At 42.2% G+C, this 19,439-nt stretch overlaps 1 protein-coding gene across 2 annotated transcripts in view; it reads left to right on the top strand.

The window, feature by feature from the left end:
- LOC122883584 overlaps positions 1-17,561 on the top strand; it is a 35,948-nt gene extending 18,387 nt beyond the window's left edge. For both annotated transcript variants that reach the window (XM_044212485.1, XM_044212486.1), the window contains exons 8-17: positions 4,102-4,636; positions 5,204-5,363; positions 5,537-5,653; positions 5,747-5,848; positions 6,017-6,173; positions 6,289-6,910; positions 7,052-7,205; positions 7,316-7,405; positions 7,505-7,700; positions 8,919-17,561. In XM_044212485.1, coding sequence (XP_044068420.1) covers positions 4,102-4,636; positions 5,204-5,363; positions 5,537-5,653; positions 5,747-5,848; positions 6,017-6,173; positions 6,289-6,910; positions 7,052-7,205; positions 7,316-7,405; positions 7,505-7,700; positions 8,919-17,008 — 10,223 coding nt within the window. In that variant the 3' untranslated portion in view covers positions 17,009-17,561. The remainder of the gene's footprint in view (positions 1-4,101; positions 4,637-5,203; positions 5,364-5,536; positions 5,654-5,746; positions 5,849-6,016; positions 6,174-6,288; positions 6,911-7,051; positions 7,206-7,315; positions 7,406-7,504; positions 7,701-8,918) is intronic.
- The last annotated feature ends 1,878 nt before the right edge of the window (positions 17,562-19,439 follow it).

Genomic DNA, 19,439 nt, shown 5'->3' with positions numbered 1-19,439 from the left:
GAGCATTTAGAAACTTAACCTTAAATATATATTAAAATATTTGTTAGTATCTATATGGTTAAATTACAGTGGTATTCCCCTTTAACTGGATGGTTGGTGTGACCTGTATATTGGTCAAGGAGGACCTGAAACACATCATCCATATAATGCAAAAAATAATGCATTATGAACACATTTGTACATGGGACAGGGTTCCCACAGGTCCTTGAAAGTTTGTGAATTTGAGGGAAAGAAATCAATGTTTTGAACGTTTTTGAAAATAGACATGGGTCATTGAAAGTGCTTGATTTTTTTTTTTACTTAAAGTCACAGCACAGTTGACAAGTGTTCACACATTCAAGCCTCTCTTTTTAATTGTCTGTGAGCTTCTGTAAAGACTGCTAGTTTTCATTATAAAAATTCTCAGTGTTGTAACAGTAATTAACCTTGATTTGTGTCTCAAACTATGCCGTGTTGGGCCCTTGAATTTGAGGGAATTGGGTCTGAAAAGTCCTTGAATTTGATGTTTAAGAAGGTGTGAGAACCATGATGGGAGGTTTTACATGATCTTTTACTCTATCCTTAGTAGGAGTTGGTTTATATTCTAAGACTTTTTGGGGGGTCAGACAGCCTATATAGAGTGAGGAAAATAAGTATTTGAACACCCTGCTATTTTGCAAGTTCTCCCACTTAGAAATCATGGAGGGGTCTGAAATTGTCATCGTAGGTGCATGTCCACTGTGAGAGACATCTAAAAAAAAAAATCCAGAAATCACAATGTATGATTTTTTAACTATTTATTTGTATGATACAGCTGCAAATAAGTATTTGAACACCTGTCTATCAGCTAGAATTCTGACCCTCAAAGACCTGTTAGTCTGCCTTTAAAATGTCCACCTCCACTCCATTTATTATCCTAAATTGAATGCACCTGTTTGAGGTCGTTAGCTGCGTAAAGACACCTGTCCACCCCATACAATCAGTAAGAATCCAACAACTAACATGGCCAAGACCAAAGAGCTGTCCAAAGACACTAGAGACAAAATTGTACACCTCCACAAGGCTGGAAAGGGCTACGGGGAAATTGCCAAGCAACTTGGTGAAAAATGGTCCACTGTTGGAGCAATCATTAGAAAATGGAAGAAGCTAAACAGGACTGTCAATCTCCCTCGGACTGGGGCTCCATGCAAGATCTCACCTCGTGGGGTCTCAATGATCCTAAGAAATGTGAGAAATCAGCCCAGAACTACACGCGAGGAGCTGGTTAATGACCTGAAAAGAGCTGGGACCACCGTTTCCAAGGTTACTGTTGGTAATACACTAAGACGTCATGGTTTGAAATCATGCATGGCACAGAAGGTTCCCCTGCTTAAACCAGCACATGTCCAGGCCCGTCTTAAGTTTGCCAATGACCATTTGGATGATCCAGAGGAGTCATGGGAGAAAGTCATGTGGTCAGATGAGACCAAAATAGAACTTTTTGGTCATAATTCCACTAAACGTGTTTGGAGGAAGAAGAATAATGAGTACCATCCCAAGAACACCATCCCTACTGTGAAGCATGGGGGTGGTAGCATCATGCTTTGGGGATGTTTTTCTGCACATGGGACAGGACGACTGCACTGTATTAAGGAGAGGATGACCGGGGCCATGTATTGCGAGATTTTGGGGAACAACCTCCTTCCCTCAGTTAGAGCACTGAAGATTGGTCGAGACTGGGTCTTCCAACATGACAATGACCCGAAGCACACAGCCAGGATAACCAAGGAGTGGCTCTGCAAGAAGCATATCAAGGTTATGGCGTGGCCTAGCCAGTCTCCAGACCTAAACCCAATAGAGAATCTTTGGAGGGAGCTCAAACACAGTGTTTCTCAGCAACAGGCCAGAAACCTGACTGATCTGGAGAAGATCTGTGTGGAGGAGTGGGCCAAAATCCCTCCTGCAGTGTGTGCAAACCTGGTGAAAAACTACAGGAAACGTTTGACCTCTGTAACTGCAAACAAAGGCTACTGTACCAAATATTAACATTGATTTTCTCAGGTGTTCAAATACTTATTTGCAGCTGTATCATACAAATAAATAGTTAAAAAATCATACATTGTGATTTCTGGATATTTTTTTTTTTAGATTATATGTCTCACTGCACCTACGATGACAATTTCAGACCCCTCCATGATTTCTAAGTGGGAGAACTTGCAAAATAGCAGGGTGTTCAAATACTTATTTTCCTCACTCTCTCTCTATATATATATATATATATATATATATATACAATATGAGTGAGTATATCAAGCTCGTTACCACCACTTTTCTCTCCTACATTTTGAAATACACACACTAAACAGAGTCAGGCCCTTGTGAGTTCCAGGTTTGGGTTGGATCAACAGTAGAAAAACTAATTTTCTGATATTTTCCTTGTTAAGATGGTGCCCAGGGGCACAACACTAGAAATAACAGGATTATCTCTTTGTCTCTGCTATTTACAGTTATATAGTTATGAATAAGTTTGAGAGTTATATAAAAACTAGCAGGAGACATGATTTATCAAGAGCTGGTAATTTTTATCATCTGTTGACATGGAAAAGCTTAACTATTTCAAGTACAGGAAAGGCATTTTCTTCTTGGTTTTGATTTGCCTCCTCACACCAGAGCTTATCTTCCCTGAAAGAGACAGTAAATTCTACAGTAAATTCTTCTCTAAATAAAACATTTATCAACATATTTTTTAAATGTTTATGTGACCTTCCTCATACAAATACAAATGATCAGCTACTGCCATATTTATCAGAAGTTTGAAGCCTGTGTAGATAAAATTCCCATTAGTAGTAAATGTGAAGTGCATTCACAGGACTTTAATTAGTTAACATATTAGCGCTGCCTCGGTAATCCCATATTAAACACTCATCATTCATATCCTCCAAAATGGCACTGAAGAAAAATGTTTTACAAAATGCCAACAGAGTGTAGAAGGATATTACCGAGCAGGTGAATGTTGTTACATCCTCCCAGAGAACTGTGCAAGAAGATAAACTTTACTGACTGAAGGTCACTGGAGGAGACCAGGAATAACTGCTGTTGTGCGTTCCCAAACCTCACATTGGTGCCATCACTGTGGATGTGTTGCTCTCTGGCATTGTTCCATATGGGGACAATGATTTTATATGAAACTACTCACTGATCAATTAATTTTATAAATTAAGATGTGAAGCAGATAAAGAGTTTTAAAAGATGTGTCTAGTGTAAATCGTGTGTGTTAATGCAATGTTAAGTCTTCGATGTAAGTAATCCAGGCATTTTACAAAGTAGCGTATACTGTATGTGTCATGGTATTCATATTTAAATGATCCAAACTCTTCCCTAACATGAGACATTGTGTCCTGAAAGTACAACACATGGCTTTGGTAACATTTAGAGTCTTTAATCGAGCTGATGAATCTTTATTACAGTATTATTATGCATGGAAATTATGAAAATATCTTTAATGTGTAAACAAACTGAATGAAGTCACTTGGCCACCTTTACTAAATTAAGTATTAATTAATTTAATTGAGTATTAATGTGTGCTTAATGCCAGAAAAAATATGAAAATTGGCAAGAAAAGGGACACTTATGTTTCCATTGGTCATTGTTGTTATTTATGTGTCGGTTTTTGCCTCTAGTTTCATCTAATAATTTTACAATCATGAGATCACCATGCCTTATAGGCCCTATCTGTAATTCTCTGACCATATCAGTTACAGGTTTATTCACATTTATGTTTGCAGATGGAAAATCAGCATTTTGTTATAATTCCAAATACAGGGCCAATTTTTTTTAAGTGTTTACAAACATTTCTTATATAAACAAACCTTTTAACAGCAACAGAAAACATTAATAACTTGTATTTAGCTGTCATCTAGTGTTATGTGACAGTCCCTGTTCCTTTTTTAGGTGGGGAAAAGCAGATATTTATTTTTATTTATGGATAGTTAATTTGATCAATAAGCAACTTTTGAATACTTATTTGTTTTTTAACTCTCCACTGATTTACATATCTTGTGACATGTTGGTTTATGTTACAGTTAATAGATAGTTATATTTCTTCATATTCACAAAATGCCCTGCTGTTCTTTTTTCTAACAGCCAAAGAGGACAGTAAACAGGTAGAGGCTGACAGTGAGGATGTAACTCCTTCAAAACAATCTCCAGAGGACACATCTACAGATGCTGCTCCCTCTTCCCAGTCTGCCACTGAGCTAGCCCCACCACAGAGCCACTCTCAAGAAAAAGCAAAGGAGCCAGTCAACAGTGGTGTGTCCAAGCAGCAATCTGCAAAATCAGATACCCATATACCACCCAACCCAGCAAAACCTAGTCTGTCTCCAACCACACAATCCCCATCCACCTCAGCTCCCAGACATCACGAAACAGGTGCCCTTATGGTCACTAAGACCACATACGTCATACCAAAGAAGCAGTCTGGACCCCAGCCTCCGTCCAGCCACGTGTCAGCCTCAGCATCATGCCAGAAGCCTTCTTCAGCCCCCACACTGATGAACGAAACCAGAAATCTGCTGGTGCCACCTGCACCCAGTGCTCCCTCCTCCAGGCCCTCTCAGCCCAATAACCAGGTCAGACAGAGCATCCAGCGCTCCCTCACCAGCATCCTCATAAAAAGGTGAGAACTGTTTTGCAGGCTTGTATGAAAGCCTCAGTCTGCGATTTTTTTGATAAGTCTTGTCATACACATACTATACTTTCTGGATGAATCTGACTTGTAAATTGAAAATAAACCCTATGAAAAGTCAAAGTGATGGTGGTAGGAGCCAAAATAGTAAATACCAATACCTTTATGTATAATAACAACATGGACATGATTTGATAAGCATGCAATAACATACATAAACCCACAGCATCTAGGGGTGGAAGATACACCATAAATACCTTGATTCATTTCGCTACCAGGTTTTTATTATTACAGTGTGTCTTTACTGACCAGATTACATACTTGTTAGTCATCTACATTTCAGTAGCATTTTCATGAAGTATGCACATTTTGGATGTTATAAATCTGTGCATAAACTCCTTCACAACAAAGGAATATTTTCATCTCTTTATAGACTCCAGGAACATATTTGTGGCTTTTGCACTTTTACAAGAATGAAAGTGAAAAAATTGCATCTCAATCTGTTAGAGCAGTGATGCAAAATAAATTAGTTGACTAACTGCCTTTTCATTTGTCAAGGGTGTGTGATTGTGAGGACTTGGAGATGTCTGAGAGTGAAGTTGCAAAGCTTGTCGCGAGCATTGAGATGGAGATGTTTGACATATTTCGCAACACAGACAGCAAATACATGAACAAATACAGAACCATAATGTTCAACCTGAAAGACCCAAGAAACAAGGTTTGTTCAAAGTTGGTAAAACCCATTTCTGTTTTGTGATTTCTTTTCTTACCATACATTTGAACACTGCTCTCAATATTGCAAAAATGTGTTTAGCAAGGTTTTTTTTAAGAGCAACTCATAGTTATTTATGTTTTTAGCAAACTGACAGTCCAGTTGTGGGTTCTCACTAGGGCTTGTTGTATCGGGTTGTACATGGAGAGATCAGTCCCTTCAGACTGGTCAGGATGAGCCAGAAGGATATGCAGGCTACCAAGGCATCAGAGCCAAGTCCAAAAGAAACAGCAGAGGTAAAGTGTAATTGATCTTATCAGGGCTCAGCAGGGTCAAGCAGTGTTTGTACCAGAAGTGATTATCTTCTTCTATTGCTTGTGTGTATCTAGGTCAAGGATGCAGCTGCCAAAGCGACAAGTTTGCTGCAGAGGCCTGAAGCAGTGAAGGTTGATTTGCCCAGTTTGAATCCTGCTAGAGCCGATAGAAGTATGGTGTGTACTTGCCTCATTTGCATTCAATTGGTGGATTTTAAAATCTTTATATGGTCATTATATTGTCTCTTCTATTCAGTTTCTCATGAAAGGCCAAGGATGTTGTGATATCTTTGTGGGTTAAGTCTTATTGTTTGTGTGTTTGTATCCGTATATGTTGCTTCCCAGGAACACAAGAAAAGTCTTCCTGCTCCTGCTCTCAAGACCAGAACAAGCCAGCCAAGCCAGGGCAGTGCTGTACCAGATATTCTCGCCTGTATGCTTAAGGACACAACATCTGAGCACAAAGCTCACCTCTTTGACCTGAAATGCAAGATATGCACAGGTGAATTAAAAATATGTTTTACAATAGCTATTCAATACCTAGTAGACATTATTATCCAATGACCACCCATTGTTGCATTTAGTTTTTCAAAGTAGATTCTTATTCCTTCCCAAAGGTCAAAGACTAGAAGGGGATGAGGAGGAACCTGCAAAGAAAAAACCCAAGGGTTCTGAAACAAGATATAAATATGAACCCTCTTGGAGAAAGTCTGCAGGAGATGACTCTCCTCTGCGAGCGCCACCTGACTCACCTGACATGGATTCTCCAACATCATCCCTAATGGATCCTTCATCCCACCTTACCATTGACTCTCCAATATTGACTATAGTAGAATCCCCTGCTTCCCCCATAATGGATTCTCCAGCCTCCCCTACTTTAGAGTCTCCAGCTTCCCCTGTCATGGAGTCCCCTGCGTCCCCAACTCCAGACAGTCCTAAAGCTACTACACGAAAGAGAGCATACACACCAGTTGTGATTCCAGCTGTCTCCACAGTAACCATCACAAGGCGTGACCCCCGCACTGCGGCAAGCAGGTTACCTGCTTTGTCTAGTGGCACCTCTGGTCCCAGTAACACAACCCATAACCAATCAGCCACTTATGCTCCTCTTAAAGAGACTAGATCTGCCTCACCTTCAGCACCAGCCTCTTCACTACTACCAACGAAAACATTACCTAAATCTATCTTAATGAAGCCATCTTCCACTGCAGATCCCAGACTTTATGGCACATCCTCAAGGTATTTAAACAACTATGCAAGTATAAAGTGCATAGAATAGAATTATTCTATTTTATTCTGTTTTAAGTAGTATACATTTCAGCAAAATCAGCATAATGTGTAGATATGATCGTTATTGTGCTGTTGTGCTTTGTGTCCCAGGACTGTGATATCTGAATCTCCAGCTGATGGAGAGACTTCTCAGTTCATAGCTAAACAAGACATACTGTGGAAAGGCTTCCTAAACATGCTCAGTGTAGCCAAGTTTGTCACCAAGGGATATCTGGTTTCAGGATCTGCTGAAAATCTTAAAGCGGTATAGTACTACACAATAATAACTTTTATTCACAGAGCTCTATCAAAAAGATTTGTCATTGTCATTAGTTGAATTGACAAAGATATGAACAATATCTTTCTTGTGTGCAGGATCTACCTGATACCATACAAATCGGAGGAAGAATCATGCCTCAAACAGTGTGGGACTATGTTGCAAAACTAAAGACATCTGTTACAAAGGCAAGCAGTAGATATAGTATTTCTTTCTGTGTCTTGTACAATAATATTGAAAATCTATAAATATTATACATCTTCTTTTGTTTGTTTTTTGTTTATTAGGAGTTGTGTGTGATCCGGTTTCACCCTGCAACAGAGGAGGAAGAGGTGGCCTATGTCTCCCTGTTTTCCTATTTCAGCAGCAGAGGTCGTTTTGGTGTGGTCGCCAATAACAGCCGTTCCATCAAGGATGTATACCTTGTCCCACTCAGTGCAAAGGAGTCAATCCCATCCATACTACAACCTCTTGAAGGACCAGGTGTGATAATGCTACGACTCCCGCTTATAGTTTTCTTATATAATAAACGCTTGCATTATTGGGCTTGGGTGAGCACCTGTATTAACACCTCCACGACTCAGCAGTAACAGCTTATATTCAGGCAGCAATATCTCACCAAATTAATCATCTTTCACCTATTTTAATAACTTAAATAACTATCTACTGAAAAAAAAACCCTGACAAATGTTATCCCCAGTAATTAATCCCCATCGCTCACTCCCGTATCCCACTTCAATAAAATGTCAAAATTGAATAATTATGCTGATATGTTTGAAGTATTTTGCAATTGTATAGGCCTGTGTTTCGCAGAATAGGCACAATCCTGGGCCACATTCATCACATGGGCCACATATGTTTGAACACAGGAGTCTAAACCACTACAGGGCCTTGAGAACTTGATATATAATATTGCCATTCCTGTATTGCAATGGTCTTGACTGACGCTTTTGTCTTTGTTAATTACAATACAATAATAACTAGATTAACAGCTTTATATATGAGCTATAGCGACAAAATGTGCACCCTCTTTTGGTTAAAATAAGGGACTTTCTTGCAGGATGGGCACAAGTGGATCAAACAGTGTAAACTGTAAACCTCTGAAGGTTTTTAATCAGATGTTTTTTGCCTCTAAGAAAAGAGAACAAATAATATAAAGGAAAACATTAATTCATATTTAGATTTAGGTCTAATTTAAACATGTATTCAGGTGAACTTAATGCTTTTAAACAAGTTGTTACATTAAAATTAAGATTATGTGATATGTTTTTATTTACAAATTGCCAAAATGTATCCAGTTTTTACTCTAGAAAGTTTTTTCTTTAGCTGACAATACAGACAACACCTGGCAGAGGTGTTTACCAGGAAATAGTTTCATTTAGTCATTAGTCAATTATGAGTTTTAAGGTTCAAATGTGGTTTTGATTTCATCTTGCATTTCATGTTTGGTGTCAACTCAGCATGTAGAATGTGTCATTTTAATTATTGGAGTTTTTTGTAATTATTGATAAATCAATTACTGGTCCCAGCCCTAATGAAAGGTCCACCCACACATGTAAATTTGAATATTTATCTAACCTTTCTGACCAAAATTTTCAGTCAAGCATTTAGAAAAAAATTGAACAACAGGAAGCCAATTGTCAGTATTTAATTTAGACTTGTACTAATGATTTATTTATCTCACTTTTTTTTTTTTTACAGGGCTTGAAAAAAACCGGCCCAATCTTCTTCTGGGACTGGCAATCATTCAGAAGGCAAAACGTCCAGGAAGCTTGCCTCAGGAAATTGAAGAGAAGAGACCCAAAGTTCAAATGTCCAAAGACCCTATGTGGATCCCAAAACCTCCTGTTCTCTATGGTTCTGACAAATTGGAAATATTCCAACCCTACGATCCAGAGACTCCTGCTAGCACCACCCCTCCTGGTTCACCATCTTGCCCTGGGTCACCATCAGAGTCTTCCTCTTCTGGCTCAGTTACCATACCATCTCTTTTGATTTCCATTAAAGCAAACCCTCCTGTTTCTGTCTCAGCTTCTGTTGCTGCCACTCAGTCCACCTCTAATAAGATGAATCCCATAACAGCATCCAGTGATAAGACACCGCTGCAGACTATCTTGAAGACTTTGTTCCTCAATAAGCAAACTGACTCTTCTGATGGAAATTCAACAACATCAGCAGTTCGTGTTAAGAAGCTTCCAGTTTTTTCTCAGGTGTCTGGGTCAATGGTGGATCCAATTGTCCAACAGTATGGACAGAAATCCAAAGTCAAAGAAATAGAAGAAGAGGAAAATGACTTTGACCGACCATATGACCCAGAAGAGGAGTATGATCCAGCAAAAGGATATGGAATGGTTGCCCCACAGAGCAAAGAAAAAATTAAGGCTGATGGGCCTGCAGTATCAGGCTTTGTAGAGGATGATGTGGCCTATGATCCAGAGGACGAGACTATCTTCGCAGATATTCAAAGTGATATCACTGTAACAAAGCCCCCTGTTCCAACTCAAACATCAGATTCTCCATCATGCCCAACCCCAATTTCCACCCAGGCCGTAACGCCAGCTCCCATTTTCACTCCAGCGCAAAATTCTACCCCAGCTGGAGTAACTGAGAACCTTCCTACAGGCACTGTGGTTGTCTCAGCTGCAACACTAACTGAACAACAGCGAATGCTTGAGGAGCTCAATAAGCAGATTGAAGAGCAAAAACGGCAGTTGAAGGAGCAGGAAGAAGCACTACGTCAACAGAGAGAGGCTGTGGGTATGTTCATGGCTCACTTTTCTGTTTCTGATTCCCTGATGTCTCCCCCGCCAAAATCTTTGCCTCTCAGCCAGCTGTCATCTCTGCAGAGTGGAATAATTCAAACAGAGTCAAGGCCTTCAGAATCAACAGACAAGACCAGCAGCCTTACAGAGACTGTGGACAGTTCAAATGTGGATTCACAAACTGTTAAGCTGGAAGACACAACTGCCACCCCTAATTTAAAAAATGATACAGATGCTGTTACAGAGCAAGATGAAACCCAGGAAAATGTTGAGGAAAGTAACAATTATTCATCTGCTGGAGAGATTGAAGACTCTGACGTAGCTTATGATCCTGAGGACGAATCACTTTTTAATGAAATTCAAGAGGATGTATTTCAAGGAGTCAATATAAAGACTTGTGATTTATCTTTGTCTAGAACAGGGCGTAGTGCCAGCCGCAAGGGCACTCCTCCGAATTCATACCACAGCAGAAAACGAAGGTCGTCACCAAAAAGGCGGAGTCATCGTGAAAGGGACCGCCATAGAAGTCCTTCAAGAAGGTCACCTTCACATTCTCAGAGACGTAGAGACAGACACAGAAGAAGTGAAAGGGATAGGTCCAGGCATAGAGCTAGAGCCCAGTCTGAACGCCAGGGTCACCATCGTAAAGAGCATTCCGCACGCCGACATTCTCATGGGCGTAGAAGATCCCCATCATCCCCTCTCACCCTTTCACCAAAACAGCACAGAGGACCTCCCCCTCAAGTCCTTGAGAAATCAAAGCATGTAAGTGTTCCCTGTAATGCTCCAGACTCATCAGACACTGTTGTTGGACAATTTATAGAGAGTAACACATCATCATGTACCTCGGTTACTGTTAAAAATTACCCGGATGGACATCAGTTAAAATGTAACCTTGTTGAGAGCCCTGATAAAGACTTTTCTCCCTATTCACATGAACTTCTTCACAATGTGAAGCTTGAGATTTCAGAACCACCAAAATCCCAGGAGCTTCAAAAAAATTCAGTCAGTGATCATGACGACACTGGTAGTGGTTCTTCTACACAGGTGGATAAACCCTCTCAACAGGAAATTCTGCTTAAAAACAAAATTGAAAGTACAGTTCCTTTAAGAGAAATTGATCCACCCATTCGAGATTCTCCTCAGAGCCCTGATCCAGAGCCACAGTTTGTAAAACCTAGCTGCATAGCAAAGAGTGACTCTGTAAAGATTGAGGAAATCAGCGATCCTGAGACATACACCAGTGTCTCAGTGCCACTTGTTAAAGTTGAAAATAATTATCTGCCTATTGGTGGTCAAGCAACAATGTCCAATATACTGTGGTCTACTGTTGGAGGTCCAATATCAGATGTTAGAAATTGGGAAAGTCCAGACTTAAGGCATCCAGAAACACTGGGTCATGGGGGAGGACATTCTAATCTAGCCACAGGCTCAGATATTCAGGGCTCAGGACCTGAAATAGACCCTATGACAAAACATCCAGGTGTGAGTGGTCCAGTTATTAAGAATACAGGACCAGATATGACAGAACCTGTAAATAGTTCTAGTATGCAAGGTGTGAACCCAGAAGTAAAAGGTCCAGGACCTGATGTGAGACAGTGTGAACCAGAAACGAGAGGGAAAATGCTTGTACCAGCGGTTACAAATTCACATATGGGAGGATCGGGCCTACAGAATGAGAAGAGAGATCCACTCATGAAGGGCCCTTTGTCAGATAGACCTGGGCCTGACAGGGGCTCAGGGTCAATGGAGCTTTTTTTACCTATGTATCATCCAAGTCCAGATACAAAGGGGCCTATATTAGTTGATGAGAGAAAAAGCAAAGATGTCCGGTGTCTGCAGAAAGGTTTACTGTGTCTTAAGACAGAGGAGCAAACACAGTCAGAAAACCCAGGTGTGATGGAAATAGGGAGAGATCAATATTTTGAGGGTCCACAGGTAGAGGGTAGGGCTCCAAATATTATAGGAAGAGGTAGAGGCCGAAAAGATACAGGTGAAAGTCCACATACTTGGGGTATGAGATCTGCTATGAGTGGTGGAGATGTAAGAGAACCAATTCGAGATATAAGGAGTCCAGGTCCATCTTTTAGGGGCTCAGAAAGAGTTCAGAGGCAATCAAGGCATGATGGTAGTCCAGTTTTAGAGGAAAGGGGCCCTTGGAAAAGGGGTTTTCAGCCATATGGAAGACATGCAGATTTGAGCAGGGTGGGTGGTAGTCGAGAAAGGAGTTTAGATTCCAATACATCTACAGGTTCAGATGGTATAGATCTAAGAGCAGATAGACTAACTCCAGCAATGACAGATGAAAGGCGGGGCCCACGAAGAGGACGAGATGTACCCATGAGAGGACCAGGGCCAAACATAAATTATGAAAGTGGTGGGTCAAACATGTCCTGCATTGGACAAGACAGTTGTGGGCCTAGAGAACATTTCAAGGAACCACGGCCAGATATTAGGGTTGAAAGGAGTGTGCATGTCCCTGACATGAGAGAATCAGAAACTCTGCATGAATTAAGAAGGCCAGATACGACAGAAAGAAGTTATATGGGGCCTTGTCAAGATATGGGTACTGTTGGTGGTTCAGATACAAGGGCTGATAGAAGTGAGTCACATGCAAGGAGTTCAGGTAGAGACATTGGAGAAACAGGTCCAAATAGGAGGGATGCAGACATGCAAGTAAGAAATATAGAGGGTCTATGGCTAGAGAGGAGAAATGAACAAATGGCTCAAGAAGACACAGGTCCCATGCCAAACATTACAAATCCAGATTGGAGGGGTCCAGGACCAGGTCTTGTTGGTCCTGATATGAGGGGTCAGAGGAGTCAAAATAAAGGCCTGGGTCCACATATGGGGGATCCAGATTGGAGTGGCCCAGGGTCAGACATAAGAGATGATTGGAGAGGGCCAGATAGGAGAGGATCGGGTCCAGTTAGAGGAGAGTCATTTATGCAAGATGATTGGAGAGTCCATCAGCCTGATAGGAGAGGTCCAAACATGGAAAGCCAGGGGCCTGACAAAAGAAGACCAAGGGGTCCGGATTTCATGGCACCAGGACCTTTAAAGATAGGACCTGATATGGAGGTCCCAATGCGTGACAGGAGAGGACCAGGAGGTCCAGATTTCATTGGACCAGGACTTGAAAGGAGAGGACCTGAAATGGAGGTCCCAATGCATGACAGGAGAGGACCAGGAGGTCCAGATTTCATTGGACCAGGACTTGAAAGGAGAGGGCCTGATATGGAGGTCCCAATGCATGACAGGAGAGGACCAGGAGTTCCAGATTTCTTTGGACCAGGACTTGAAAGAAGAGGACCTGATGTGGAGGTCCCAATGCATGACAGGAGAGGACCAGGAGGTCCAGATTTCATGGGACCAGGACCTGATATGGTCGTCCCAATGCATGACAGGAGAGGACCAGGAGGTCCAGATTTCAGGAGACCAGAGCCTGAAAGGAAAGGTCCAACTAATGACAATTTAGGACCTGGCATGAGAGGACCAGGGGGTCCAGACTTTGTGGGACCAGGCCTTGAAAGGAGAGGTCTAGCTATGGAGGGTCCTGGGCCTAACAGGAGAGGACCAGCAGGTCCAGATTTCAGGGAATCATGGCCTGAAAGGAGAGGTCCTGATATGGTTGGTCCAGGGCCTGACAGGAGAGGACCAGGAGATCAAGATGTCTGGGGACCAGGGCCTGAAAGGAGAGGTCCAGCAATAGAGGGTCCTGGGACTGACAGGCAAGGACCTGGAGGTCTAAATTTCAGAGGCCCGGGACCTGAAAGGAGAGGTCCTGCTATGGAGGGTCCTGGGACCGACAGGAGAGGTCCTGGAGGTCCGGATTTCAGAGGACTAGGGCCTGAAAGTAAAGGCTTATCTATGGAGGCTCCAGGACCTGACATAAGAGGACCAGGAGGTCCAGATTTCAGAGGACCAGGGCCTAAGAGGAGAAGTTTATCTATCGAGCATCATGGGCTTGATAGGAGAGGATCTTTATGTCCTGATTTCAGAGGACCGGGACCTGGAAGGAGAAGTCCAGCTATGGAGGCTCCAGGACCTGACAGAAGAGGACCAGGAGGTCCAGATTTCAGTGTACCAGGGCCTGAAAACAAAGGCTTATCTATGGAGGCTCCAGGACCTGACAGAGGAAGACCAGGAGGTCCAGATTTCAGAGAACCAGGGCCTGAGAGGAGAAGTTTATCTATGGAGCGTCATGGGCTTGATAATAGAGGACCTGGATGTCCAGATTTCAGAGGACCAGGACCTGAAAGGAGAGGTCCTGCTATGGGTGGTCCGGGACCTGACAGGAGAGAATTGGGAGTTCCAGATTTTAGTGGACCAGGACATGAAAGGAGAGGTCGCTCTATGGACAGTCAAGAGCCTGATATGAGAGGCCCAGGAGGTCCAAACTTCCAGGGACCGGGGCCTGAAAGGAGAGGTCTGGTCGTGGATGGACCAGGGCCTGACAGGAGAGGACCAGGCGGTCCAGACTTAAGAGGGCCTGGGTGTGAAAGGAGAGTTCCCTCTATGCAGGGTCAAGGGCCTGACAGGAGAGGATCAGGAGATCAAAACAGTGGTGGACTGGGTCCTGATAGGAGAGGGCCATATATAAGGGGCCCTGGGCCGTATGTCATAGGACTGGGGCCTGAAAGAACTGGTCCAGAAAGTGGACATCCAAATATGGAAGGCCCAGAGCCTGACAGGAGAGGTCCAGACATCAGGGGACCAAGGCTGGAAAGATCAGGTTCTGGAATGGAGGGTCCAGGGCCCAACAGGAGAGGGCCAGGAGGTCCAAATATGAGGAGACCAGGGCTTCAGCATTCAGGTCCAATCATAGAGGGCCCAGGGCCTGACAGGAGTGGTCCAGAAGGTCCAAATTTCAGAGGACCTGGGCCAGATAGAAGACCTCCAGATATGAAGGGAACAGGCAACAGCAGGGGCTTTCCAGGAGGCCCACAGTTCAGGGGTCTTGAGCCAGAAAGAAGACCTCCAGATATGGAGGATATGGAGTCTGATAGGAGAGGTCCACACTTCAGAGGAGTGAGGCCTGGAAGAACTGTTATGGAGGGTCCAGGGCCCAATAGGAAAGTTCCAAGAGGTCCAAATTTTAGAGGGCCAAGTTGTGAAGATAGATATCCACACATTGAGGGCCTAGGGCCTGACAGACAAGAACCAGGAGGCTCAGGTTTCAGTGAACCTGGGCCTGAAAGGAGAGGTCCAGATATGGAGGGCCCAGGACCTGATTGGAGAAGATCAGGTGGTCCAGATTTTAGAGGCCCAGGCATCAGGCAGAAAGGTCCAAATACAGAAGGTCTAAGAAATAGAAGAGATGACTGGGGAGGGGCTGACTTTGGAGGCTCAGAACCTATCCAAGAAAGTCCAGATATAGAGGGCCCAGGACCTGATAGAACAGGTCGAAACTTGAGGGGTCCAGGGCCTATGAAGAGAAACACAAGAGGACCAGGGCCAGATATGAGCAGCCTAAATCGGGGAGACAGATGGAAAGGGCTAGACTTCAGGGGCTCTGCACCTGATAGGAGAGGCACAGACACAGAGGAATGTTGGTCAGATGGGAGAGGGCCCAATATGGAGGCTGTAGGAAATGAAAGCGAATGTTCAGGAGATGATTGGAAGAGACATGGCAACAAGGGTCCAGGGCCCATCCAAGAAGGTTCAGATGAGCAGGTTCAAGAACATAGTAGGCAGGGTCCTTGTATGGAATGGAGAGGCCCTGGAAGGAGGGGGCCAAGGCCCATACAAGAAAGACCAAATAGGCAATTTACAGGGCCTTTGAGAGGTCCAGGAGATGATTTTAGTGGTCCTGGTTGCAATGGTCCAGGGCCATTCAAGGATGACCCAGATATTGTATGCCCAGGGCCCGGTAGGGGAGGACCTGGAAATGAATGGAGAGAGCCTGATAGAGGGGGTGCTGGGCCAAACAGATGGGGGCCTGGACCATTTTTCAGAGGAAAAAGAGATCCAGACAATAGAGGACAAGGCCATGATAGCAGAGGTCCAGGCATGAGAGGACTAGGATCAGATGTGAGAGGGGATCCAGATATGGGGAATGACTGGAAGCAGCCAGACTTCAGCGGTAATATGAGAGGGCCAAACACGGAAGGACCTGGGGATCATAGGGGAGGTCCAGACTTCATGAATTCATGCCCAAACAGGAGAGGTCTTGGAGGTCCAGATTTAAGACGTCCAGGGCCTGAACACAGAAATTCAAACATTGAAGGTCCAGGGACTGATGGGAGGTTTTCAGATTGTGGGGGGCTAGGATCTGAAAGGCGAGGCGTAGACATGGACAGCCCTGGAACAGGTAGACAAGGATTTGAGCATGATTTTAGGAGGGAAAGGAGAGGTCCAGACATGAGAAGGCAAGGGCCTGATAAAACAGATGTGAGGGGGCCAGCACCTGAAAGTTCAGATATAAGACATGGGCCTGGGAGGTGGGATACAAACACTGAGGGGCCAGGATTAGACTCCAGGGGATCTGAGCCAGCATCACCTAATTTCAATAGTCCTTATCAGGTTACCAGATTCCAAGGCCCTAGTGATCCACATTCTGCACCGTACAGTGGGCCCCTAGGTCCAGGTCAAAACAGTGGAGGAAACGCGTGCCCCGGTTTTGACAACCTACAAAATCAGCAAGCAGTAAAACCCCAGAGACACAGAGCTGCCTTACTTCCCACTCCAACAGAAGGTCTCATACGATTCCCAAATCGTAGGATCAACAATCCTGATGTCTTTAGTCCGAAACGTAAACAAATAGGTCACCCAACAGACAGGGACTGGAGTAGAGGTAGATCAGTGAGTCGAGAAAGAGAGTTGGTCAAAGGGCAAAGACAGGAGCAGGAGAAAAGTCTTGCTGATAAAACAAGCACACCTGTAGATGCAGGCACAGGGGGTGGAGAAGAAAAAAAGGAAGAGGGCAATGAAACTGATAAGCAGGGGATTCATGGTGCGTGCGTAGAAACTAAAAACAATCAAAGTATGGACCATGATAGAAATAAAAGTAATGTCGAGCCAAGTTAGACATTAAACAAATCATAACACATGAGACAGGACAGTAAGGCTTATGAACTACAAAAATGCTTAGTATCATGACATTGGATAGAGATGCTACAGCATGACAGACATCGAATGTATTTTTCTCAAGGAAAGTGGCTGTCTGTCTTATTGAAATTTTAACATGACCTGCAGGCAAAGCCATGCGAAAGATCAAACGTTGTGGCTTGATATGGAAATGCTCAGAGGTATTTGAGTTCAGTATGTTCTAGTGTCTTGTTGTAATCAAAGTACATGCGTTTATTTTTGTTATTTGATTATGCCTAAATGCTTCTTAAACGTTATTGATCACTTGTAAATTCAACTACTCGATGTGCATTTATAGTTGGAAATAGTCAGTAGTCAGTTTTGTACAGAAAATGTACAGTTTTTGTTTCTTTGTTTTTTTAACATGGCCATAAGTGTCAGTACAGTAGCCTTGACCTGGCTTTTATGTTCTTCTGCTGATTAAAAAAAATGCCTTGTTTCATTGTTCTTTTAGAATGCAAGACGTCAATAAAATGAAAAATACCTTTTTAAATTTGTATTTAGTCTGATTTTGTCATCAATATTTGGATTGATTCTGTTATTGGAAATTAATCAAACTCTGGTTTATATTTTTTAGAGGTACAATTAATACGTCTCCTTTACAGAGGCGGATGACACATTTTAGTAGTTCTATTTTGCCAGAGACTGGTGTCTCTTCAGAAACAATATCTATAAAAGGCTTAATAGTACAACTTGATTGTATCACAGCTTGTTGCAAGGAAAAACCCCTTCAATTGGAGATTAATATAGACATGATTTCTAATTGTTTTTAATTATTATATGTGATTAATATATCCAGTGGTGGAAGACGATTTCAGATCAGTAAATCAAAGTAATGATACCACAATGTAAGAACACTCTATGAAAAGTCCATTCAAAACTTTTATTTAAGTAAAAGTACAGTAAGTAAAATTGTTATAAACAAATTCCACTTAAAATTAAACATTATGCGGAAAAAATGCCCATGTCAATGTTATTGGTTTGGTTTGGTCTTGGTTTGATATTTGGTAATTTATAGTAATTGTAAATGTAATTCATAATATTTTATTAGGTAATCACATGTTTTGTATGTAAAATGTTAATCTGCAAATTAACTATAGTAACTATAGCTGTCTAAATAAATGTAGTCAAGTAAAAAGAATATTTGTCTATGAAATGAAGTGGAGTAGAAATATAAAGAAGCATAAAATATGAATACTCTAGTACAAGTCACAACTTTGTCACTAAATATATCCATTTGAATGGTAAGTATTGTAAGACACAAAAACAAGCACATTTATTTTTATGAGACTCTCCGTACATGCTTTTAAGAAATGTTGACCAGTCTGTTGGGTTTTTAGCTGCACTGGTTCAAAACAGTGCCAGCCAGAGTGAAAATATCTTAACTGGTTTTGACACACATTATGGCATAATCCCCATTCCAGACATTTACTCTTGTGTATCATGCAGATTGTTGGGCAATACAGTCTTGAATCACAAAAGGGCAGTGGGCTGGAATGAATCATGTTGTTTTCACAATAAAATGGGGTATTTTGCAAATAACAAGCACTACCTTTTAATGGGTTTTCAGGTTTCTTAAGGACTCTTGCTGTGGCAAGCAGGTGGGGATAGACAATGGGTAAGCAGGTGGGGAGAGACAATGGGTAAGCGAGACAGAGGGAAGGGAGAGAAAGTCCTTGGAAAGAAATCCAATGCTAATAGAGGACTCAGTCTGCCTGTAGCAATATTGTCCATAACCCTCCACAGCCACCTGCGAACCTCATGTCTTACCAAAGGGGGGCGACAGCATTCAGTTGAATCTTTTGTCCATCGAGCAGGCAAGGAATTGAAATTGATCATGCTTTGGTAATTGCAGTGGTGCAATGTAACTAAGTACATTCACAAGTACTGTACTTGACTACAATTTTGAGGTACTTTAGTGGAATATTTCCATATTATGTTACTTCATACTTTTACTCCATTTCAGAGGAAAATATTGTACTTTGGACTCCACTACATATATCTGACAGTTGTAGTTAGTGGTTACTTTACAAATGAAGATGCTACATTAAAAAACAAATAATAAGCTCATAAAGTACAACGCATTAGAAACCTTTTTCTCTCTCTGTGCTTTTCCATCCTCATTGTCTCTTCATTGTCATGATAATCTCAAGTGTCATGAGTGGGATCAAGGAACTCCATGTGTGTTACTACAAATTATTTTGTAGAAGAACATATTTTACAGGTTATTTTTCTCCTGTAAAATGACAAAATAAACTGAAAAAAGAAAAGCAAAATCACCCTTTGATAATTGTTTTCTAGTCCAGTCCTATTCATGGACATCTTAAGCTTCTGCAGGTTGTTGATGCATAATAATCTTATATCAATGTAA

Source organism: Siniperca chuatsi, linkage group LG10 (assembly GCF_020085105.1).
Source record: "Siniperca chuatsi isolate FFG_IHB_CAS linkage group LG10, ASM2008510v1, whole genome shotgun sequence".
Taxonomy (NCBI): domain Eukaryota; kingdom Metazoa; phylum Chordata; class Actinopteri; order Centrarchiformes; family Sinipercidae; genus Siniperca; species Siniperca chuatsi.
The sequence above is the reverse complement of the archived record's forward strand: the minus strand, read 5'-3'. Positions and strand labels throughout refer to the sequence as shown.